This window comes from Lycorma delicatula, chromosome 2 (assembly GCF_047948215.1).
Source record: "Lycorma delicatula isolate Av1 chromosome 2, ASM4794821v1, whole genome shotgun sequence".
NCBI classification, from domain to species: Eukaryota; Metazoa; Arthropoda; class Insecta; order Hemiptera; family Fulgoridae; genus Lycorma; species Lycorma delicatula.
Window position 1 is genome coordinate 175,693,193 of NC_134456.1, and position 27,434 is coordinate 175,720,626.

At 31.2% G+C, this 27,434-nt stretch overlaps 1 protein-coding gene across 4 annotated transcripts in view; it reads right to left on the reverse strand.

The window, feature by feature from the left end:
* The window catches only part of sm (heterogeneous nuclear ribonucleoprotein L), a 514,959-nt gene that overhangs the window by 463,642 nt on the left and 23,883 nt on the right, over window positions 1-27,434 (reverse strand). The window contains exon 2 of one of the 4 annotated variants that reach the window (XM_075356708.1): window positions 1,864-2,123. The exons of the other annotated variants lie outside the window; for them this stretch is intronic. Coding sequence (XP_075212823.1) covers window positions 1,864-1,866 — 3 coding nt within the window. The 5' untranslated portion in view covers window positions 1,867-2,123. The remainder of the gene's footprint in view (window positions 1-1,863; window positions 2,124-27,434) is intronic. 4 annotated transcript variants of the gene reach the window in all.

Below are 27,434 nucleotides of genomic sequence, written 5' to 3' on the forward strand. Positions count from 1 at the left end.
AACATCTATTAAAATTTTAATTACTTTTTATCAGACAGCCCGTTTACTAAATATGTAATATTTAATTAATTAAAACGTGCCTGTAAAACAAATATAAAGTATACTGAATAACTGAAATATTATAAGCACACAAAATAAAATTCTACGGATAAATTAACGAATGACAAAAATTTTATACAGTATACTCTGTTTTTAGATACCTATCCTAAATAAATAATGTAGAAAATTAAATTTCATATACGTATAAAACAATATTTATCATATGAAAAATGAACCTTTTATGTGATGCTGAACGTCAAAAATATATTTCTTTAAAAATAAATTTTGTATCATTAAAAAACTTATCATTATAAAATACAATGCATTCAGGTATTCCGTTAAAAACAAAACACATTTTAGACAATTATTCAGGGAATGCTATCTAAATATAAACACACCTCAGATAACCAAAAATTAAAAAAGTAATATTTTTTTAACAATGTAAATTAAATAACTGGTAAAACATATTTATAAGCGCACCACCCTCTAGAAAAACTATTATGCCAATAGTATTAAACGACAGCTGATGTTGTTGACAACGAACATTTAAAAACTAAATCTAAAAAAACAAATTAAATTTTTCTCCCGACTATTTTCATACCTTTGTATGAAAATAATAACCTCGTCGAGGAGTCTGTCAGTGTTACATTTAATGAAAAAAAGTACTTCCTAGCGAAAATAACAAGCAAAATATTTGCTAGTATTATACATTAAAATAACGATAAACTATTTTTCCCAGTTTAAAAAAATATATAAATATATTAATACGAAACAAAAACATTTAATACAAAAAATTAAGGCAACTTATTTTTCTTTCGAAACGAATTGATTTTATCAGACTATGGTATGAGACACGTCATGTGTTTGTTACGCCCTTTCAACTGTAGAATGACTCAACGAATTTACACGAAGTAGAATATTCGTTGAAAGTTATCATGGTACTGGAATAAAAATATTTAAAAAAAAACCTACACGGAGGACATCGTGTTCAACTTTTTTTAACTGAAAAAATAACAGACTTGAAGGTGTAACAGATTAATAACAGTTAAAATATTAGTCGAAATTATTATAAAAATATGTTAGCATGTTAATAATGGGGCATTTAAGAAAGATTTCACTTTTCATTAACAAGGAACCAAAAATCTAAATCTTCTGTCTATATACTATTAGCAACAGTGGGTACTCAAAAAGGTAATCGTGATGATGATTTACGGGCCTTGAGAATCCAGCCATAAAAAAGTTGTTTTCAAAATAAAAATAATTAACTAGAGATAAATTGCCATCCACGGCGGCTTATTTGCAAGACTAGTTTGTTTGCAAATTAAAAACATAAAAATTAAAAAAATATTCATTAAAAATTGCAAATAAATCTAGATTTTTTTGTGCAAACAGTCGCTGTTGACGTTTACGATTCCTTGAAACGAACATGTTCCTTAATTAACACTTGAAAACGCGCGCGCGCAAACACACACAAAAAGTTTAAACACATATTCCAAGAAATAATTATCACTGAAATATTTATTTATCAAATGTGTAAACAAGAGCTTTTTCCAGTTTTATCAGCTAAAGGGAACTGTCATTCATCCAATTATTTACTTTGTTAACAAGTTTTTTCCCCAGTTTTGTCAGTATAATAGAAAACCGCTTTAATAAAATTCAACTACTATAAAAAGATATGCAATTATAATCAAGATTTTAAAAACACTTCACTCGTTAAAAAGAAATCAAATGATGTTGGAAAATTAATGCATATTATTAACTTAAAATCTAGCACAAAATATTTACTTTATTATTGCAATGAGCACATTATTTCATAAACTTTACCATTATTTTTCTTGTGTAGAAGAGCCGAGCTGTATTAAGTTGAGAAGGTGGTGGTGGTGTAGGCTAGTTAAGTTTGCACACGTGATCTGTAGTTGTCGAAGTACTAGTAGTAGTAGTAGTAGTAGTAGTAGTAGTTGACCGTAGTACGGATGATGAAGAATCCTTATAAACTTGTGACCGACACAGAAGGGTTCTGAGGGTGAACTGAGAACTGGTGTTGTGGTGGTCTGGTCACACAACCAACGAACCCATACAGTTTACTGTAAAGTTAACCGTAGTATTATTAGACTTTCAACCAATAACCAGCCACTGAGAAGTAGTCTGTCTTTTATATTTTAATATATTTTAGGTTTATCCTCCTAACTTAATACTGTGAAAAAAACTGTGTTAAGTACTGTGTTGTGCTTCTCAATTCGAATGAAAAAAAATTAACAGTGGCAAATTGATAACAAAGAATACGTAAGAAAACGTGACAAATAAGTAAGTTATCTGATGTGTCAAATATAAAGTATTGTGCTCGTCTACATAACAAATGTGCAAAAAAAAATATTACAGCCTTTCCGAGTTAAAATAAACAATCATATAATACATTCATTTAAATACAAAATTGTGCTTTTTATTTATTCATACAATAATGATACCAAACAACAATTAAATAACCTTATTAATCATGTTCGATTTTAGTATTCATCAATCGAGATCCAAGACGAGAAACCTGCCTGCAAATGAGTTTCGTGAAAAAGAACCACGCACATTTCATTTTTTACATTCTCAATTGACAATGGGCACATGCACATACATATTAACAAAAAGTTGTTCTGCCATAATCAACAATTTTGGGGCACCAGGACATTTTTTAAACCTTTATTATAGATTCCTCATAAACTTCGTAAGAATATAGATCCCGAATGTAAATATTCTTATACTTTTATCAATTCGTAATAATAGATATTGTAAAAAATATAGGTCCACAGAAAGGGTGTCTTGTACTACGCTGACGACACCAAATAGCGTACATCTTTAACGACCCGTTAGACATTGAGAGGGAGGTTTTAATGTATCCACCGTTTAGCCCGGACCAGGCACCGTCATTTGTTTCGGTCTCTACAAAATGGTGTTGTTGGTTTCAAAAGAAGCCTGTGAAAATTACTTATCAATTTTTTCATCAGAAACCACAGAAGTTCTATAGCGACGGGATTACGACGTTGCGGGGAAAATGGCAGATTGTCAACGAAAAAATTGTGCACATGTGGTCTCATACGTTATTTTCCAGTAACAATAGATCTATCTCAATTTTGGCCTCCAAAGGACCAATACGTTTTAGACAACCTGATATAGTTGGACAAAATTTTGTTAGTACATAAAATTTTCAGATGAAGTACGTCAGCTGTTATGACTCTACACAACATGAGCTGGATTCATTAAAAGAACCTTAAGCCCATCTGACATCACGTTAATTAAATTACGTCAAATATCTAACATTAAAAATTATATTACAACGCAAAAAAACTTTCTACAACAAAAAATGATTAAACAAGATTGTACTATTAGCGTTCTATAAATTTATACAGTTGCCCTATAAAAAAGTTGAACCTAAGTTTTGACCTTACTCAACTTGACACTCACAAGAAAAACGCAAAAATTATAAAAAGTATCCCCCTATTAATGCGTTATTACATAATTAGTTACTTATTCATTGTCGCTAAACGTTGTTTGGGGAATTTTGATCAGATATTTTCTAGCTGTCGACAATCCAGTCAAAAATGAAAATAAATTATAATTTGAATAAAAAAAAGTCAAATGGCTATTTTAAAACAACGATTAATACAATCTGGACGACGTTTAGAAACTGCCGTAAGAAAATGATAGCCGCGACAATTCTTATATGCAGTAGAGCCCAACAGCAATTAGAAATGTTATTACGTGATGATTGCAGTTTTCATTTGTGCAGTGGTTAATGTAGAACACATGTTAAAAGAATTTTTCTTTTATATCGCTTCTCCTCATTTTCTTTTTTTTATTGTCCTACACAACTGTTTATTCCGGTTAACGAAATCAACATCTTTGATATAATAATTTATTTTGATAAACCCAAAAAACCTTCAAATTGGACAAGCAGAGAAAAAAGATTCGTACCTAATAGCGCACAGTTTTACAAAATTATTTATATGTTTTACAACAGTCTGTCGAGCTAGGTTAAAAAGAAAAGGATAAACAAGGATTTTCCCATCATTAATAAAAACTTAAAATTTAAGCGCACCTGTAACGTTTTAAATCACTTGATTTTTCAAAGTTAATTATTTTAAGAACTTAAGTTTGTAAATGTAAAAAATATATTAAGATTCAATAAGCTATGTAATAAACGTTATGAAAAAAACAAAGTACATTCTTAAAGCTGCATTGCCATAAAACTAGGGTGGGTCGAAAAATTATCTCAAATGAAGAAACCAAATTAATAGTAGAAAAAAGAACCCTTTATGAACTAATAGGAATTTAAGGGACATTACGAATTTTCTATAGAAAAAATCTTTAAGAACCCCAAAATCTGTCAGGAACAGAATCCGACATAAGATTAAGGAAAAAACAAAAACCCTTAAAACAGAATACAATTTTAACAGTTTCCTACTCTGTGGAACTCAAAGCGATATTAATACAAAACTACTGACGGGTCACTTTTATGAATAACAGTATTTTTTCACCGTCGGACTACTAAATAGCTGTGAAAATAAAAACGGTTGATAAAAAGGATACGGTCTGATCCACATGACATTTGGAGACTTATAGAACAAGTAAAACAAAGTCGTGCCCTCCCAACCGTGGGACCAAGAGCCACAACATATTGATTTTCAAAGCAGAATGCTACTTCCCCAGCAGCACTGCTTTAACCGCTCAAACCAATATTTTAAAATCTAACGAACTTAAGAATTAAAAGCGTTTTACACGAAAACAATAACCAATTTAAGAGTACAATATAACCCAATAATACATCGACTCTCGAACAGTTAAATGCATCAAAGTGCAGCGATAAAATACAAAGCGGTACAAATACCCCACAGGTATTATTACTGTTATGATATAATTTTCTTTCTTTTTTCAGGGATCTTGTACCATCGTAAAATACTCCCTGTAGTTCTGCAAATCACTCAAACCCACCACCAGCTGAGCGAAAACTACTAATACAACTTGGCGAGCACAGAATCAATAACTAGAGTAAAGAAATAATCCGCGTCCAGTAAGACTTTTCATAAAAACAATAACAGTGAATTCTTCATACGCTTTACACACTTTAATTTTAAATCGGTCGACTAAATTTGTAAAATGGATCATATCAAAATCAGAACAAAAATAGTCCAATCATTTAAGAAAATTTTAGCTAAATTACGAGTAAAACGTAAACAAATTGAAAATAATTTGAAACGTAAGTCATCTTACGTTTAAGATGACTTATAATATATATATATATATATATATATATATATATATATATATATATATATATATATATATATATATATATATATTATAATTCATATATATATATGAATATAAAAAAATGCAAAACCAAACAGATTATTAGAGCCCAAATAAAAAATAAAAAACCTGATCTGATCTGCAAGGGCTAATACGACCGACTATCATTACCATTCAAAACTCGCGTTGAAATTAATAATATGGTGGAAGAAGTTTATTAAATGGATATATCTCTAACCAAACGTAATTTAATAACCATAACTATAAAAAAAATTGTTCATTTACAGTAAAAAAACAAAACCATCTTATCCAGAGGCGCGAGTTGCAAAGGCTTTCAAACTGAATACAAAATAAAAATAAGAATTTTTATGAATAATTATCATATATTTATACCATAACCCGGAGTACGTTTACTAGTCCTATGTAAATGCTATTTATCTTGAAATTAATATATACACTAACTAAAAATAAGTTTTATCACTATGCTATTGTGTTTTATCTACAAAACTAGTATTTACATTTATAACAGTAACTGCGCACGGCAACAGACGTAATACAATAAATTAAACAACCGATACAAATTTAAATCGATTAGACGGACCTTGTTTGACTTAATGATATCACCGCATAAGCTTGGAGCTAGCGCGTGGGATATGTAAATGGAATTTTATAGAATGTGAAAAATTGCTATGCCTGAGTGGGATTCGAACTCAGGAATGAAAGGCCGAGACAAAACCACTCACGCCACGGAGATCGGCAACCCGTAAATCGGTGTAATCAAGTAACATATTTAGATCTTTATGAACAAGCTTAATTACTCGTTTCATAATAAAAGTAAAATATCGCGGTGTTTTTATACTGTCCATTATTTCTTTGTTAAATTGTATAATTTCTATTTCATTACTAAAAATACTATAATAAAATAAAATATTCCTATTAGCGAAAAACAAAGCATAATTATCTACTGTCTAATCAAATGGAAGTGTTCTTCATTATTGAATAAAATTGACTTATTGCTTTCATTATTTACAACGTTTCGGTAGAATTAACTACTCAACCTAGTTTTTAAATTGTTCGGATGTAAATCGGCAGGTGGTACAATAAATTTTAAATAGTTTTCATTTTAAACAAGAAAAAATAAAACCTAAAAACGTAATTTATTAAACGACCAATTACGAATTATAATGATTGCTGGCAATATTCCAACTCCTGATTATTTCTAAGGATACAACAGCTGATCATTTATGTCGGTTAAAACACGGTGATATTTAAGTACGGATAGAGCTTTGTACTACATACATCTGAGGTATTTAGAGGTAGAAAGAAACGGTGTTAAAGAAAATCTGCATTATGTTGGTTTTTTAAATGTTGTCCGCCATATTGAATCAGACTTTTTTAAATAGGAAGGTATTACGGACATGATTTCGAGTTAATGTTTTACGAGAAAAACAATGGTGAAACCAGTTTTTCTGTTAACGCCTTCATTATCGAGTTATAAGCATTCAAATTTGCAATGACAGAAAATTCTTCTTAACAATCAGTGAAAAGCGCTGCATGATCAACTGTATTGCATTCACAATTCATACGATAACGAACTTAAAAACGGTGCTATAATATTGATAACAATAAACAATATTAAAAATTAATAACAGTAACAGATTAGATGGCTATATCAACTGATACATATTTTAAATATTAAAAAATTTAAAAAAATTTAAATTAAATATTAAAAATTTCAAATAAATGTTCTCGATCGAAAATTACTAATGAAATAAATTTTGAAGCATCCATTCTACAATAGATGTTTAAAATGCTTCCCACCTCTATAGCTTGGCGGTATGCTAGCCTCAAGTAATATCCGTTTATAACTTTTATCATGTTCGGTGGTACACGAGCAGATTCGTCAATATCTGCAGGTTTTGTATTGTAAACATTTTGTTTCAGGTACGCCCAAAAAGGTATTTCAGACAGGTCTGGGGATTCTATGACTCCTCTACGACCTATCCAGCGATTTGGAAATTGTTCGTTTAAAATTTGCCGTGCCCTTAGATTATAATAAGGTGGTTATCTTAGGTTTTTTTAAGATTTAGCCAATCTTCCTGAAACCATATTTATTATTTAATTCTTGCCCAACATTTTCCCGGATATTTGGTAAAATGCTATGGGCTAACAAGTTGCAGTAAGCATCTCCTGTAAGACTATCATCTAAAATGAAAGACCCTACAATAATACAATGGACAAACGATTCCCGCTCAAACGTTCTCTTTCTGAGGATGCTGTGTATGAACTTCCAACATCCATCTGGAATTATTATCGCTCCAATATAGACAGTTTTGTTTATTCACATGGCCATTTAACGTAAAAGTTGCTTCATCAATAAATATTATAATTAAATTTGCGTCTTTGTTTACTATTTGGAATATAGTATCACAATACTCAACTCGGCGGTCAAAATCAAGTTCTTGCACCAGGTGTAACTTGTAAGGGTGAAACTAATTTGGTTTAAGAATTTTTTTGAACTGAAAAATAACTGATGTCATGTTTGACAACAGCTTTCCGAATCGATGAATGGGTGGGTCTTCAACAAAGATCTGCGATGCAGCTAATGACGTTGCATCAATTCTGACACACCTTCTTGGTCTACAGGTGCGAGTACGATTCTTTACAGTACCGGTTTCTTTAATTCGCTTTACTGCATTGATCACTGTCGATTAACTGATTGGTTCTATAAATCTGTTATTAAATCACATACCTCTTGTAAAGGCCGAACTCTGCCGCCGTACCCGTACATCATCAACAAAATTTATTTAGTCGGTTTCACTAAAAAAAGGTATTATTTGTAAATTTAATAAAACTAAATAAATTAACGAGGAGACTAATTATAAAACTTTCACCAAAAAACAGATTTGAACCGCAAGACCTACAAGTTAATTTTTACTAGCACCATAAAATTTTACCATTACAAGTATGTTGAAGTAAAAAGGTGAAATGAACAGTTTAATAAGTTGCATTTTTTCAACGTAATAAAAAACTGCATTGTTGTAAATTAACAGCTGATAAATAACAAATATCAGCTTTGATATTAAACACTAGAAGTTAAATTTTATGCAGAAAATAATATCAGAAAAACGGTTTACCATTGTTTTTCTAGTAAAATTTTACATCGAAATCATGCGTCATATGTCCTTATACTTTCCTATTTAAAACACGTTGTTTTTGTCCGGCATTCAATATGGCAGACAAACATTAAACTCACCAAAATGCAGATTTTCTTTTTAACTATGTATAACCCCATTTCTTTCTGCCACCAAATTCCTATCAGATATGCAGTATAAAGCTGCTTCCATACTTAAATACAAGGAATAAACGGGATGAGATTGAAAAGATATGAAACGGTTCGTTTTGAGTAATATAGATTAAAAAAAACCTCCACCGGGTTGGTCTAGTGGTGAACGCGTCTTCCAAAATCATCTGATTTGGAAGTCGAGAGTTCCAGCGTTCAAGTCTTAGTAAAGCCAGTTAGTTTTAGACGGAGTTGAATATTAGATCATGGATACCGGTGTTCTTTGGTGGTTGGGTTTCAATTAACCACACATCTCAGGAATGGTCGAACTGGGACAGTACTAGACTACATACATTTCATTTACACTCATACATATTCTCATTCATCCTCTGAAGTAATAGCTGAACGGTAATTTCCGGGCGCTAAACAAGAAAATAAAGAGTACAGATAAAAAGATCACTTTGATCATTATGCAGTCGAATGCTCAACGCTAACGAATAGAAAATTACCAAACTTAAACCAGAAACAGTATACAATTTGAAATAAATGTTTAAAATCAAATCAATTTAAACTCCAGCAGATTGTAAAAAATAATTACATAAACGATTCCCTAGAACTGCAATTTTGTATATCATCCCGGTTATTATTGTGCAGCTAAATTAAAAACGAAACTTTTTTTTACGCCAGTGGCCGTGAAAGAAGAACGTCTGTTAACATGATTGTTCAGAATTAACAAAAATCTGTGTATACAATCATCCCGAAGAAACTAAATCAGAAACCTTTAAACCGAGAAAAATATGCAAAATCAAAATTAATATATTTTTTAAATTTAGCTTTACTGACGAACGTTATTTAATTGGACGATCCATATTAAGATTAAACTCTGATTCGCTTACATCTTAACATAGTTTCGTTAAATAGAGCGTTAAAAGATGCGTAAACTGCGGATATTTCGCAAGTGAGTGCGACTACACAATTGAAAAATATCCAAAAATAATATGCAAATGTATACAACTATGAAAAGGAAAGTTCTTTTCAACAGAATGTTAAAACAAAATTCGTACAATAAATAAAAAACAAAACGTGCTGTAAAAATATTTTACGTTTCACATTCAATTGCGTATCATGTATTCAATTAGTATCAGTTACTGTTTGTAAATCAACAAAAGTTCATTTTGTATGGAGGATTAACATTAACTTTGCTTAAAATTGCTTAATTTGAGCGTGATGTGACCGTCAAAATGATATGAAAATGATTTAATTCCCTAAATTAATTGGGTACATTGGATCAAATTTTTATCACTTAATGTACTCAGAAGTTAGCTACTTCTAAGTTCATTTTTTCAATGTAATCAGATTCGTATTTTTCAAATAAAAAAAAAATTTCTCTAAGCAATAACTGACGGTTAATGAGTAAGGGAATGACGATTGTTCTACAGATTGAAAAAATTTTAATTAAACGTTTCTAGAAATTCGGTTACGTCTGAAAGTAATTGAGTGATCTTCCAGGTTTGCAAGATCTACTGATTTCTTGGGGGATATCTGAAATATATATCTTAAAAAACAAAACAGAAGTACTGTCAGGAAGCGTAATTGACGCTTAAGTTAATCCAAGCGTACTACTAAATATGACAAATTTTGAGTGATAACAGAAATCTGTGAGCTCCGTAAGAGAAGTGCTCTTAACGTTAATTGTAGAAGGATAAGGATACAGGAATATTTTATTAAATAATTTAGAAAACTTCTACATAAATCTTAAATCTCGAAATTTGCTTTTTCTAGTATCGCTTCAAATAAATAAATATCACCGGCTTAAATGTAGCAGCGTCATTTAATTTTATGTACGACGTCGCAAAATATCCGAATTGTGTAAATACACAAGTTATTATTTAATGGTTTTAAGAATATTTGAACAGACACAGAATTTACTACAAATAATTCTCATACGTTGCTGCATGCGACCTAACGTGAAATTCAAATTAAAAATCCCTAATCACGTTTTCTGAGATTTTGATTTCTGATAACTTAAAAAGAAGAATAATTATTGTAAATCTGATATCAGATAATTTTCTCAAGTTTTACACGAGAATTGCTTAACATATGCTGTTTGAAAATCTAATGTTTAAAATAACGTTAGTGGTAGTATCAAACTTTCAACAGAATATTTTAATACACAGGAGTGCATCTGGCGTTTACGTCGGTTTTAATTTTTACACACTTTTAATTTCGAATCTTCAAAAAATTTAAAACCTAGAAATAATATACGTTCGGTAATTAGCAAATATATTCATAAAAACTAATTTTTATTAACAAACTCGGAGAGTATAGTCTGATAAAATCAAATCTTTAAAGTAGAAAAAATTCGTACAAAATACCTATCACAAATCGTGAATCACATCTAAACATACACTATTTTGTCACTTTAGCTACACGTAAGAGTCTAACTTAAATATGGCGATATGATAAAAACACGAGCATTTTTTATATAAAAAAGAACATTATAATAGCTATTATATGCAAACACGTTAACAAAAACAAGAAATCCCAGGATATAAACATACAAACAATGTATATTACATACACCAACGCGCCCTTTCAAATTTATCACCACTTTAAATAAAACAAAAAAGTTCCAAGGTAATTTACAGTTTTTAAATATACATACCTGTGAAAACGCAACATTTAAACTGGAAAAAATCTTTATATACTTTATAACAAATGCAGATTAATTAAATTAAAAGACGAAACGTGACAAAGTTAAACACGTTAAAGAAAACCATATGCATGAGCGAGAGTATATTAGCACATATTAACAGAAAAATATGTCTGCACAGATATTATTTACACGACTGAAGTCGACTTCAATAAACATATAAAAAACAACGAACCAATGCTACTAGTTTCAAAATTTCTTTCTAAAATTAAGAATAAAAATATAATTTTATCTTTTTGAAAAGAATATACATATTATAGGTTACTAAATAAATTCCTCGTAATTTTTTTCACAATCCTTCTGCAATCCTTATTATTTGAAAGGCGTCTATAAATTTGCGATAATCACACAAAATCAGGAGCATTTTGTATTTAGAGATTTTATATTTTTTAATATAATTAATTTTACTATTGGAATTACGAAATGAATAATAATGTAGCGCAGGACGATTTAAATATTGTTATTTTTTAAACACATTGATCGAGGGAGATTAAGGAATGCCACAAAACGCGGAATTATGAACAAGTTTTTAAACTTGCTAAAATGTTTAGCGAATAACTGTACGCTGTAAGAATTTTTTTTAATTTAACTCCAGCAGTCTTTAAGTTAAAAATTTCAAGATAGCAATAATTTTTTTTTTTTGTTCTACGCCTGCTTTGCTGTATGTAGAAGCTTCAAACAGAATTATCGAGGGCGGAAACCAAATAAAATTACAGCGAGAATGATGCAATCGCAGACATTAAAAGAAAAAAGTATCTCTAATGCGACCGACTAGTTAATTATAACTAACAAAATAATATAACAACAAAATTATTGTGCAAAAGATACTTCGTTTTATTTCTTCATGCTGTTTACACATGTAATACTTATTATATTTAACCCACCACAATTCCAATAAATCGGTCACACGATAAAACCCTGACGCCTGTAGTGGAAAGATCCCCGCTTTGGGACGATCCCGGTTGCCACACCACTCCGTTCCTAACTATCATGGGCTTCATCATAGGTAGTCTATTAGACCCTCTTAAACCTGATAACACTACACAGTCATTAGTTTGGCCTCTGCCAGGATGCCACCGATGTCAATGTCTCGACAGATACTTCCATCAGTGTATTTACGTAACTTACTTTATCGCCTTCGTATGGTCTCTTCCAACCAGACCTACATACGATAACTACTATCCGCGGTGATTCGCGGAAGCGCGATCTCCGTGCCATCTTTTAACAACGAAGGTAACAACAAAAACCCTTCCCGTATAAACTTCAATTAGACCGATGATTCCAAAACTGTGCACCGCGGCCTCTTCAGAGGGCGCCGTGAAATATCGTAAAAGCTTCATAATTAATTGAACCAAGACATTTATAATTATTAATTTAATATTAATAAAGTAAAAAAATAATGAAGATGCACGATTTTTATTTATTTTTATCTGATACGAGTAATCACACTTTTACTTAGGGTAGGGCGCCATGGAAATATTTTCATTGAAAAATGGCGCCTCGACTCTGAGGCTACGTTTTAAAAGCTCCATCATTACATGATGGAGCTTTTAAAACACCAAAAATATTATCTTCATACAGACAAAGCAAGTGCTGATCACAACAATTTTGACCTACAATTCAATTTACAACAAAGTTCATTCGATGATCCCAGACAGGTGCAGCACACAGCATTATAGCTTCGCATAGACCCTTATATAGAACACGCATGGTTCTGAAATTAAACCCCCATTCAGGGTGAACTGCTCTCCGAATACCAAAGAAAGCAGAACAAGCCTTTTTGACAGCGTATTGAAAGCGCTTCTTAATCGAAGATTCTCATCAAGGATAGGTACTTCCGCAACGGAACATACCTAATTCGGTGACCTGCCATTGATACACGAGGTCATGTCACAGCTAGTTTCGCCTATGAGCAATATCATCGTTGTTTTTTCTAGGCTAAACACTACCTTATGTTGCAAACTCCACAAACGGCGTATCTGTAAGCCTGGGCTGTCCTTATTCGATCTCATTCCTCGAATCTCCTTTAACCAGCCAAAGCCCATTCGCATACGCGATAACGCGACATTCATTGGGTAACCTCAACCGCATCAAAGAATCGTTTAACAACCCAGAGCAATCATCCTGAAACACTAACCTACGGACAACGTTTAGATACCGTTTTTCCAACTTCTGAGACGCCGTTTCGAAGAAAGATGGCGTTATGAAGAATGCTCGTAACCTTAAGAATAGCATCTTTCTGCCCCTGCCTGTGGGAAAACCATACTGTGATCATCCATCAACTTCCTAAAATTCAATCTCTCAGTAATACGAACATACTAAACCATCTCGAAAACCTTTTCAATAACCGACAGGAGCGTTAATGGCCAACAAGCGGAGCTCACAGGGGGGTCCTTGTCACCACCTTTAAACATACCTTTTTTTCTAGAAAATAAGAAAAAGCCAGCAAAGAGATTGCTATTAAAAATTCTTGTCAAAGTACCAACAATAATTCTGACAAAACGAACAAGTAGCTCGACGTGATCACATCGAAATCCGGGGCTTTATTCCTACCAGAACTGCAAATTATCTGACGTGCTTCCGTCTCTATATTTTATCTGTTTTTTGTTCAGTAAAACAAAAAAAAAAAAAAAAAAAAAAAATAGATAAGACATTACAGCGTAAGTAGCAACTTCGTCTCGGATTCAAAAATGATACGAGGTTCATTAGCCACATTATCCGGCAATAAATCATTCAACAGAATATTTAAAATCTTAGCTTTACGAAAAAGCCGAAAAAAGAATATTTTCTTTCGCTTAAGTCCTTTGACTATTTCCTTATGGAATTTATTACTGCTTTTATTATATGGTTTTGAAAAGGGACCATCCGAATTAAAGGGTGAAATGCTAACGCTCTTCCATTGAGAATTGTGATTCGTATTTGTACTACTTGTACTCACAGCACACATCTGCGTTCATTAAAATTCAAATAAGAGTGGAATTCGAAGTTTTTTTACAATGTGTATAACTTAACTGATAACTTGTAACAAGATCTTATAATAACAAAATGATTCCGCACCTATTGACGAGGGGATGTTTTGCATCACCGTGATTAAGATCTACTTACACGGAATAATTATTATATCTAATCCTTTACAGGAGGGTTTAGCTGTACGGTTTAAGGTTCAGCTGGATTTCTTCCACAGGGCCTACATTTTGCGGACCCGTAAAGGGTTCGTTTAAAGGCAATGAGTCTATTATTAGATGGCTCCAGTGCTCTTAAGTAAAGTTAATTTATTAATTATACTATATATTTGATGTTCAAAATGCAAAGTCGTGGATTACTAACAGGCTAATTCCATTCTGAATAAAAAAACCCGATCTTTTTTCCTAAAAATTGCGACGAGATGACCGCTACTTGGAAATTAGCCTTGAACTACTCACTCGTTTAGGTCTGATTTATTGTTATCTCGTACTCCATTTGTCAATATCAATTCCTTTCCTTCATACTCGAATGGTATCCAATGGTATTCAGTGGTATCCGACTTAAGATTCTTATTCGATCCGCTAGGGATTTTGAGACCTTTGAAGCTAATAGGTTCTTCGTGGTTTGTTATTAAATATTGGAGAATTCTATTTTACTGGCACCTCGATAGCAATAAAACAGCTAACTCTAAAGTTAGATTCAATCGAAGAGAGGTATGCCCTTTATTTTTATTAAAGTTAAGTTCGTGTATTGAGGTAGCAGGATAAGTGGTTAAATCAAAGCGTAGCCGTATTCTTTTTTATCACAGTCCGTACCTATGTTCACACTGCTTACCATTTTTTTGTTAAAAGTTTGCTAACCTTGATTAAAAAACCCAAATCAGCTTCATAAAAAGTATACTTATACGCATCTAATGTTCTAAACAAAAAATTCCAAACCCTAGATTAAAAATAAATTCTATATTAATCGACTAACATCGAGCTACTTTCCGTAGTCCGCTTCGATAAATAATCCTAGATCATCTCTCACGAGGTGCTCACGGATATTAATCGTTATATTATTAAACAGATTATGGTATTTTAATTGGCAAATTAATTCACTATTCTGGCGTCTTGGTTTAATTTATAAAAGAATCGGTTTTAAATTTTGTAATAAATTGAAGCACAAACCTTTCAGAAAATAAATATCTTTAAAAACTGAACTACACACGTTTTATAACGTATATTAATAAAACTAATGGTCTCGTACACAGTAAAACATGAATATAAATTTAAACGCAGTATGTAAATAACAAATTTAAATTTTCATAAAAAAACTGGTAGTCAACGAAGAACGAAGATTACTCAAGCGAACAGCCATCAATCTTGTATAACAAGTTATTTATAATATAAACGCAACATAAAACATTAACGAAATGTATATAGATAGTAGCACAACTAAACAGAAGCGACTAAATAAAGATTTAAAAAAAAAACAAGATAACAAATCGATCTAAATATAATGCCAATCAGTCAAACAAAATGAACTGAAAAGAATAACTATGCCCCCCTCCACCATGACTATCGACAGCCAAATTAAATTCGAAAGTTATTATGATCGGTAACAGCGTGCTAAGATTAATTAATTTTTTGAAGATCTTTTATAAAATATAATCGTATACCTGCTGGTTTTAAAACAATGGAGAACAAATTAACGGAGACCATTTTAATTAGCTGACTTTTGTTTTGCATAATTAAAAGAACGCGACACGATACCACACTGACCCAAGGCGCGGAGAGTGCCGGTGAAACGGTCCGTGATGCGCGCCAGACAGCCTACTCGGCGTCTGGCAAGTCGTGCAGCGAAAACGAATACATTATTGACGAATGCAGCTGAACAGTTCCACAATGCATCCATAATTAAAAACCTTCTGACTTTTCTCTACCAGATGCCATTTCCTTTCCGTAAACATTTAATGATGTACTTTGTATATAATTTAAAAAGAACCTTACTATTCAAGTAAATAATAGAGAACTTACATCTTTGATAAACAGATACAGTGTACGAACTCGAATGCTTGAAAAAAAAAAATTATCTTTTCAAATGTTTTGCACCTGTGTTAAAGCCCAATTAATGCCCTTCCACGTAAAGTAAAAAAGGATACAGAGAATGAACGAAAACAAAATAGTATACTACAAATTACATTATCTACACAGAACTAGACAAACTGGACTGACCGATGAACGGGTCCTAATAAATTACCTCGATCAATTCAAATGCGTTTGATTCTTAATCACACTCAATGTTTCTTTCTTTTTACTTAATTCAATACACTGAAAGGTTTTAAATGACAAAAATTTATATTACCTAATCAAACTTTTCAATTACGAGAAATTATTAAGGGAGCTAATACCGCTATTATAGCGTAGCTAATTTGTAACTTTTCAGCTATAAAATAACATATAAAATTTAAAATAAGCATATAAATATAATAAATTACACCTGAAATTTCCATTTAAACATTTAATTAACTATCAATAAAATACAAAGAAAAGTTAAAATGGAGAAAAAGGTTCCACGTTTCTTCACAAAAGAAGAAAAAGTCCTTGAATCATTATATAATTGTGAAACTGTATATATATCATCATCATAATTCGTCTGCTGATATCAAAGTTTACACAAGATTGGAACGCACACATCCAAAAGTTATCGAGTAAATTTTACCTCAGATACAAATGCTGATGGATGATTATTTTTAATAGACATTAGTGTACAAAAAATCAATATACCTCTACACCAAATACAGTTACTCTAAGACTAATCATGGACCACAAGATTTGGGGGAAAATCCTACTACGATAGTTTTAAGCGTAGAAAAATAAAAACTATTTAAAACAAGTATTAAATTTTAATACTATGATTTAAATCACAATAGTACATCATCTTAGCATTAGTGTAACAGCATATTAAATTATAAACCCACCCTGCTAGAAAAAAATACGAATTTAAAGAGCGATCTTGTGTTAAAGACGTAAAACAATCAAATCCCCTCTACCTCAGTAACAAGAATCACTTCCGAATATTGATTGATTGGCAAATTGTCAAACTGAGCACAAAGTAATTTAAAATAATATTAACTGAACGCATTGTAGGGCTATTTCATAAAATGAGCGCATTTTATTGCTAGGTTACATGGATAAGTGAACGGGTTTTATGATGTGGCGAATTTATGTCAGGTTGATAATAATTCCACCCATTCTAAACAGTTGCAATTAAAACTGACAGCACTGGTTGACTGACTTCTTTTTTAACATTAATGAAAATGCTCTTTTTGTGTTCGATTCTGTTTTGCGTACAGTCAAGTGTCTTAGCGATTTTATTGTATTTTACATAAAATGGCAAGTTGCAGTCGTCGATGTTGCAAACATCCAGCGGATAAGTTTTGCTATATAATTGGAAGATTTACTTTACACAGATTATATCTCTAACACATCGGGTTGGGTTGGTCTAGTGGTGAACTAGTCATACAAAATCAGCTGATTTCTAAGTCGAGAAATCTAAGGTTCAAATCCTAGTAAAGGCTTTATACGGATTTGAATACTAGCTCGTGAAAACCGGTGTTCTTTAGCGGTTGGGTTTTAATTAACCACACGTCTCAGGAATGTGTCGACCCGAGACTGTACAAAACTACACTTCATTTAGATCCATACGTATCCTCGTTCATCCTCTGAAGCAACACCTTATGGTGGTTCCGGAGGCTTAACAGAAAAGGAAAGATCTTAGAAAGTCAAAACACCTGCTTTTTACACTTTTACTATCAAATTAAAGATCAAGATAAACGTAGGGCTTCTCATGTTAGCTGTGTAAGTCGGGTCACGTAAATCTAGCGGTGGCTACACGGCAAGAAAAATTCTATACCGTTTGCTGTTCCTATGGTGCGGTGAGAACCTTCTGACCGTGTAATTACTACTACTGCATTACTAAAAGAGAGGGATATTCAGAAAAGCAAAACGGCTAAATTTAGTACTCAATTGTGCCTTCAGCAATCAACAGGCCCACTCCTGCAATCCAGCGATTGCTGGTGACGATTGCGCCTTTATACTTGGACAACGTTACGTTTCCCGATGATTATTATTCTCAATCAGGATCTAATTCACAACTTCCTAAGACCACTAGTAGTGACCCTAAGTTTTTATCAACAATCAGCGGGTCTCAATATCTCGAAAACGAATTAAATGATTTGGTACACGACTTGGGTTTATTAAAACAAAAAGCTGAACTTCTTGGTTCCAGATTTCCACAGAGGAACCTGTTCAGATAAAAACACTACCGAAAACGGAATATAACATTTTCAACTTCTTATAGACTGGAAGGGTCGGTATGCGCCTGTTATGATATTCATGCTTTAACGAATGAACTTAATATTGAACATACACCTTCCGAGTGGCGTAATTTCAGAGATTCTCTAAATATAGCCTAACAGCAGTCTTGCTTCATAATGGGAAAAAACCTTCTACTCCTTTATATCATTCAACGACTATGAAAAAAACTATGTAACTTTGCTACCATATTTATCACAGGGATCTTTGTGGAGATTTAAAAGCGATAGGTATATATTGGTAGGGCTTCAAGGAGGGGTTTACGTAGTACTATTGTTTTTTACGCCTACGGGACAGTTTAAATACACCTCAAACGGTGTACGTAGATATAAATAAGAGAATACAAATAGTAACTGTAATAAAAATTGTAAACCCGACAAAAATTTCATTTTTTTTTTTTAAATTCTAAAATAACATGTTAACATACAAAATACGATACAAATTATCCTCCTTTCACCCGAAAATGTCCGCTTGTCGCTAACATAATTACTTTTGAATTTTAATAAAAATATTTTTAAAAAAAACAGGTTATTTACGTGGTAAAATATCCAAATACGGGAAAATTCTGCATATGATAGATAACAAATTTTAATACACTTACAGAAAGAGGAATAAATATTAACTCAAAGGCTGACACATCAGCCATCCGCCCGCAGCGTTTATATTAAATGACATTCCAAACTTCTAAGTTTAATATTTTGATGCCAAATTTATGAAACCGATTTAACTTAATACTGTACGACTGCATATGTAACTCTCCATTACAAACTTAGACAAGTAAACTGCTGGTCCATTTTTCAAGAAGCCTGTAACGTTAAAATATGGTCTGAATTTTTGAATGAAAATCCAGAGATTAAACGGCAAAACGTTACGAAGAGAACAATCATAAATATCATGCTTATTACTTTAAAATAAAAATTACGTTTAACAGTCTCACAAATCTGATACTACATAAAAGGAGAGTTAAAAATATTACTCGGCTTGTCTTTCAGATTTGTTTTATCAGAATATTCAGTAAAAAAGTAATTTATCTCTATTATGTCTACTTATACAGAACAACGATACTTCATTCGTTTTTAAATTTTAAAACAAGAAACCAACTATTTAAAAAAAAAATGAAAATACAGTAATCTGTAACATAGCGAAAAGTAAAAAAAAAAATGAATATAGTAATTGCATCACAGTAAGAACTTTTAATTAAATCGACAACGCTGCAATAACGCAAACTTTTGAAAAATTGTTGCCGCCTAACAAAATGTAAATTGTATACTGGTGATAAGAAATTCATGGAAAAGTAATTTACGATTTAATGTTACGACCAACGAAAGAATACAGACAGATAAAGGTAGGTAAAAGTGGAATAATGGAAAATTCAGAACAAATAATTTAATATGATATACAATTACACCCTGAAAGTACTCGTGGCTAAATCGTTAAAGAATGAAATCCACACAGACGTTAGAAAATACAGGATGACCTTAACAACTCTTTTTATTTTACTTTTTTTATTTATTTAAAAAAAAAATAGATTAATTTAAGGCTTTTATAACTTTTCCATTAAATGAAATTCCTAGGACTGCCATTAAAATAATTAGTTTGAAAACAAGAAAAAATAAACTGAAGTCTTATACTCTTTGTTTACAAAGAATAAATTAATTTCGTTATAGGCTTTTCCTTTACGCACGATTAACGATAAAAATTTTAGTATATACAGCAGTTTTATAAAAATATTACATTAAAAATTAATATTAGAGACAAAGAAAACACCAAAGTTCGTACCAATGTTCCCAACTGAATTCACCATACAAGCAATAGACCTTCATCGGTCTTTTCGCCACTTACTCGGTAGGAACGCTAGTAAAAGTGGGATAAATAAGAAATATAACATATGCCTCTTCTTTTAAAAAAGCATCCAGATTATCTTACCGGAGCGGTTACACGGTTCCTTATTCAGATGAATTACCAGTGAAATTGTTAACGGACGCCCTCTTACAAGCGATTACGAACCTCTTTTATATGCTATCAAATATAAATTTGCTCATTTAATACGAGTACGCTATTTTTATCAAATCTAATATTTTTACAATCTAACTTTTTTCGGTCTCTTCTTCCTTAAATATAATCGCTAACATTCTTTTGCCGCTATTCAATGATTCGATAAAGCAGAACAGATTTATATTACGATAAACCAATAAAGAACGAAAAACCCGTTTCAATTATTTAATATAGAGTAACCGCAGCCGTTATTCAATGTTAAACAGAATTTCAAGTACACACTACATATCAATAATATTCGCTTATCATTAAGTTCATTGTTCTCATAGGGTATAACCGTTTACGAACACAATCGCAGCAGACTCCGCCGGCTATATTTATCGTACATACAATCCCTGTCGATCCTCACAGCGCCCTGAGATATAAATGGACCACCGGCCGTCACACGCACGTATACGTACAGACGTTAAGACAGAACTGGCATACAGCAAGCAAAATGCTAATGACTCCTGTCTCGGCCAACAACTTGTCGGAATTATGTAAACAATGTCATGTCTCGCATCTCACAAACTCTATTTACCGTTTACTTAACTATCTTACTACATTTTTTTGCTTTCTATACTATACGTGGTTTTAACGTAAAAAAAAATATTTTTCTTCACTTCATTCACAAATTCGCATCGGTAATTCTACAACCTTTTCGCTATTTTAAGTTTCATTGTAATTATCGTTATTAATGTTTTTTTTTTTTTCTAATCGGCAACTAACCTTTAAGCTCGTGAAACCGTATCTTGTAGCGCGAGTAAAGTACAGGATCCTGCAGGGGATTCAAACCCGATATCTAATAAAATTTCACACACATTACCAAAATAAATGTAAGATCACTACATATACCTAGATGTAATGTATACCTAATTTAAGATCTCATATACCTAGAGCAATTAATATATCTAACACACAAGAGTACATTTATACTTTTTTATTTATTAGAACTGAAGAAACGGATTGGAATTCCTCCTTAATATTAGATTTTACAATATTAAAAACAAAAACTACACAAATTACATTATTAATGCGAACGGTTCAGTTAGTTCAAAATCACTAAATACGCAAACACAGTTTTTCTTATTACAATTAAGTTTTAAAATAATAACATTGTCAGCTGACAAGAGGCTGCGTAATTTACGTACGTAACAGCACATCAATGTAACCAATTTTTTTTTATAAATTTCGACATAAGACTGTTGGGTGTAGATTGTAAGAAAAATATGAAAATCACTAATTAAGGTAAATTGTTTTTCAATTAAAAGATAAATTCTTATGCTTTATTCAGTCCTTTGACTTCCTAAAAAAAAGCATCTCTTCTTCAACTGTCATGATTTTAAATTACACTAGTAAAGTCAACTCTTACGAGAACAGGGTTGCATCACCGACAAAAGAAAGAGAGAAATTAAAAACTAAACTTATTTACGGTGGTTCACCAAACATAAAAGTTCACCAAAACAAAGTTAAAATAAACAATCACGTATATTAATATGCTTAATGTGCATAATTCACAAACAAATTTTTCTATTCATTATTTATCTGCTTACATATTGTTTTATACTTCTGCTTGTAAATTAAATATCTTATGAAATATAAAAAAAGGAAAACAAAAACACAATATGTAATTCATAATCAGTTTGGCGTAAAAAAAAAGATTGGGTTTGATTTAACACAAATATTAATTACGAGAAAACATCAATTTTAATAATTAATAATCAATTTAAATAAAAAAGTAACAAAAAAACCGTGGATGTAGGAACAATTTTCACCCAGGTTTTATTTCAAATGATTTTTATGGTTTCTTTTGTCAATATAAATTCAACAGTAATTTATGCGGATTCAACAGCTCTACTATGAAATAAGTTATTTATTTTAACAATGTCCCAAACGCATGCGTCTTACAACACATTATCATTTAAATATCTCTACCTTACAATTAAGTAATCTAAAAAAAGCGATAAGATAACGAAGATATTTTTAATCAGACGATACTTAAAGTACATTACAATAACGTACCTTGTATTCTCAGCAGTTAAAAAATTATATAGTGAAAGTAAACTAGTAAAACTTTTACAGAATACATTTAAATAAAAGGAATAACAGAGCTTCCAAACAATGACTTCTTTTTAATAATTTTTTTATAAATGTGCTTTTTAATTAATTCTATAGAATTTTACATAGAAAAAAGGCGAATTCAAAAACTGAAGTGATACTTATCATTCGATTTGACCTTTTAAAACGAAATGCTTTTTCTGTTGTTTTCATTTCATTCTCTTCTGATGATCAAACGACTTTTTTAACGAGAAACAAATCGATAACCAAACGTAGTTTAAGTTATAATTAACTCTGCGATTAAAAAAAGAACATCAAGTTTCATACAGGAAAACTGATTAATATGTATAATTTTGATAGAACTGTGAAAATGATGACATTTTTTACAAGATCAGCCTGCTATTCAGAAGATTTCGCTCGCTTAAATGTGCGAACTAATGCTCATTAAATATGCAAAATACAATTTTTTTTTTTTTTTGTAAAATAAAAAACCGAGATAACATTATTTTACGATGTCATCCTTTTGAACTCATTGATAGGATTTATAAGCAAAACACAAAAACCCTAAAAAAAACTACGTAGAGACGTTTTAGATAAGATAATGATAGAATGAGTAACTTAAAAAATAGGAAAAATTAACACAAGCTTGGATAAAAAGATTCGGTTCGGTAAATATTAATTTACGGACAACAAATTTCAGACAGTTAATGCAGAAAGCACAAGACTGAATTTCGATAGAGGATGCAGGCAGAAAATTTTATTTTAATATAATTAACAGAACATGGAAATCAGATATCATCTGAAGGAGAAATGTAGTGAATGAAGTAGAAAATATTTATTTATTATGTACAGGCGTACGTTCGATATATGATTTTGTTTTTTAACTAGAATTTTTCAAATGGAAATACGGTTAAAAAAAATCTTAGGAAAATAAAAGATTATTGTGAAACGAAGTCAATATGCGAACAACAAAGCTAAAAATACAAAATGATCTTTGTAGAGGAAAGAAGTCTTATTGGTCAGAAAAACAGAGGACTTATTTGCGAGGGGAAAATTATATTGAGTCGGTTAGTGATAACTTTACGCACATAAATATAAAAGGTTATATGACAGTGTATATGTAAAGTGTCACATACACGTACAATCACTCATATTCACTAAATATGATTCGAAAAGGCTGAAGACAAACCAATCTCACACACGCGCACGGTATTGTCACATTTATTATAATCTTCCAGCGGGGGTTCTGGGTGAATAAATCACATCAGTCAACGCTTAATCGGGATAACGAAGATCGTAAAAATCAGTGTATTCATATCTGAATCTTGTGTTCTATTTTTCACATAGATCATCACCGACCAAATTCAAACATGGGATGCGCCGAAGTAGACATTTATGATTATTTGTTTTTTTTTTTTTTTATGAAAACCGGAAAAACGTTTATAAAGACGCACAAAATATTTCTGTTAACAGGCATACTATGATGAACGCTAGGTTACAAAAGATCGTCCGAAAAACCTCCGTATACAAAAATCATCTAAGTACATTATATATATATATATAAATAACCAAAAAAAAAAAAAAAAAAACATATTTTCAAATGAATTTAATTTACTCCTATTTTTCTTTGTTTAATATTACAATTATTCTTAATGAAATGCTAATTCTATTAAACAATCTTTCGGGAAAGTAGACAATTTACAAGGCAGAACTAGCTAAAAACCTTTCTCTCAAGAGGCGAATAACTAGGTAGATGGATATTTCTTTTGGTACAAAACTAAAATTACAATATATAATTTTATCGCATTATAAAAATTCGGATGAATCCAGTTACAAAGTTATACAGTGAATGAATGAAAAGGTTTAGGTGAACGGTGAAGATTCTTCACCGATCCGATTTATTTCGTACCTAGCAACAACAATAGTATACTTCCAAAATCTAGATTAATTATGTAAGAATACATATCATCGGAAAAACTACTGGTGGTTCTTTGGTAGGCCTAGTTTCCGTTGGCAGATTTTCTGTCATGAATTTTGCGGCGGGTCTGTTGAAACCTGACAGTAAATTAGCAGGTTAATTTATTCATAAACCCGTAATGGATTACGGGCTATTCCACCATCAGACCTTGGGGACCGCCTCATTATTGGTTAATTTTATTCATTCCTGCTATACTGAGTATGAGCTAAGTAATTCTGAAAGGGTATGCCGATAATAACCGAAATCTTTAAATACCGTAACTTTCTCGGTAACACAATCGATTTTCAAATTTTTACTTGCAAAGCCATTAATGCAACCTGAAGAAATCGTAGCTACAAGCAAATTTTATAGAAATTAATCGCCCTTATTACAATTTTTCGATACAACAGGAGCACTATTTTATATATTCGATTCTAACGTACCGCAAATTCAAAGCGAGGCCGACATGCTGTACTAATGATGATTAATGTAACGGTCTCAATTTAAGTGACATTTTTTAATGTTAAAACTTATACGAACATACGCAACACATTATTTCATTGCCAGGATTCGTTTCCGGCAAGGATCTGACATTTTCTTACACTCTTTTCATAAAAAAAAAGATTACTGGGCATCTGCCAATAGCGACTGAATAAATCATTAAAAAAAAGTAAAGAAACGGTCAATAAAAATTCTTATGTGCTTCGTTAAGTTACTTTTCCTTTATTGGCATACTAACCGTAAAAACACACAATTATAAACCGTAGATGGAACACACGGTACTTTCAATACGCTAAAATTTACTGTTCAAAGCGGTCATTACACTACAGATTTTAATCTTTACACGCATTAACAACAAACATCACAATACAGAAAATAAACCGGGCACAAAAACAAATTAAAATAGTTAACAGTTGTGAGGATTAACAATGTTATTTTAATATAAAAATATTTAAATTCTTGAACTACTTTTCTAAGCCATTATCTGCAACAGTGCAGATCAACTTAACGAATAAACCACAGTCGCCAGAGAGGACAATCTTGAATAATTAAAATAGACCTGTTAAAAAAAAACTGACATGAGACGGTTGTAAAAAGAAATACGTATAATTAAATTGCGTTGACGCGGCGTTAACTTCATCAGTAAAAATATGAAAAAACGAATTAAAAGTAATTTATTTGAAAATGACGAATTCACCTTTTACAGTTTTCGAATAGTACTAATATTTTGTTCCTTTTTGCAAAATTGGATTTTCCTAAATTGAATCGCTGTACAGAGCTTTAGATAATTGAATTTGTTCGTAGAGACGTATAAAGCCGAAACGGGCTTTACGCCAAAATATAACTAGCTAGCAGACGATAGCACCTCGTCAACGTTTTTGTCTAATTAAATAACGCAATAAAATCAGTAATAGAATTAGCTGCTATCATTTATTTATCTAAAAGAAAACCTCAGGGAAAATACGGACAGGTAATTATACGAAACATTATTCAAAGCTAAATAAAATATCGCTGATACAGCTAATAAGTCGTCAATTAATATTACTATCGACCTGATGTGAAACGATTTATACAATTAATAAATTAACTTACATCGATACAATTCTATTTAATCTACGGACTGAAATATAAATAATTCAAGCAATAAAAAAATTAACTATCTTGATTGTGTCTAGCGATGTATAAACGTCCAACGAGATTTAAAATAACCTGACAAATTGTGAAAAAAATCCGAGATTGACACTACATGACTTCCTTGTACGCCTACTTAATTACATAAAATTTTATTTCATTAATAACTACTGATAATTTTTCATATTATTTATTTTATTGTTATTATTGAATTATTATTTACCGTAAAGATTTTTTTTTACAATCAGAGGTCAATTATTAATAAATTAATAATAATAAGATGAAGTCGGATTTGAACCGAAGTGCTTTCTCCCTTGTAAGTTCTAAATATTTCATTAATTAAACTTCTTTTGGTTATAACTCTGAACCAATGAAAATAAGTACCACTTATGATACACCGTTTAAAACCTCTTAATGAGGGCTTTTTACTGCAGTCAAGAAAAAGTCCAAAATCAAAATTTTTTGTAAACCTTTGGTCCAGTCGATTGCAATCAAAAGGGGAGGTGCACAACTAGATGTTAAAACAGTCCTAAATCCAAAATTTCAACATCCTACGGCTAATTACGTATCCACGTAAGTGGATACGTAATTAACTTAACGAACTTTGTAGTTTTCATTTCGAAAGGGTGACGGATGATTCAATTTTCTTTTACAAAGATTATGTTGTTTTATGATTTAGAAACGAGGACGCGTTTTGGTAAATATAAATTTTAAATTGAGATTTTCTTTCCTCTTGTGGAATTTTTGCGATTTATTTACAATGGATATATTTCTAAAAGGATTTCAAATTTTTGTTTTTAATAAACTAACAATGTAATTTAAGCAAACTGCTCGCCTCAAATCTAAACAAATATACATTAGTACAGCATAGCGTTCTGTATTCGATTATGCTCTCTCTCTCTCTCTCTCTCGTTTACTTAAAATAATTTTAAAAAAATTCTACATACTCGACGCAGAGTCTTTATCCTACACTAATCTATATTAATTGTTTTGAGACGAGCAATTTGCTGAAATTACATTGTTCGTTTATTAAAAACAAAGACTTGAAATAATTTTCGAATGTATTATCCGTTGTACATAAACGGCAAGAAAATTATTTAT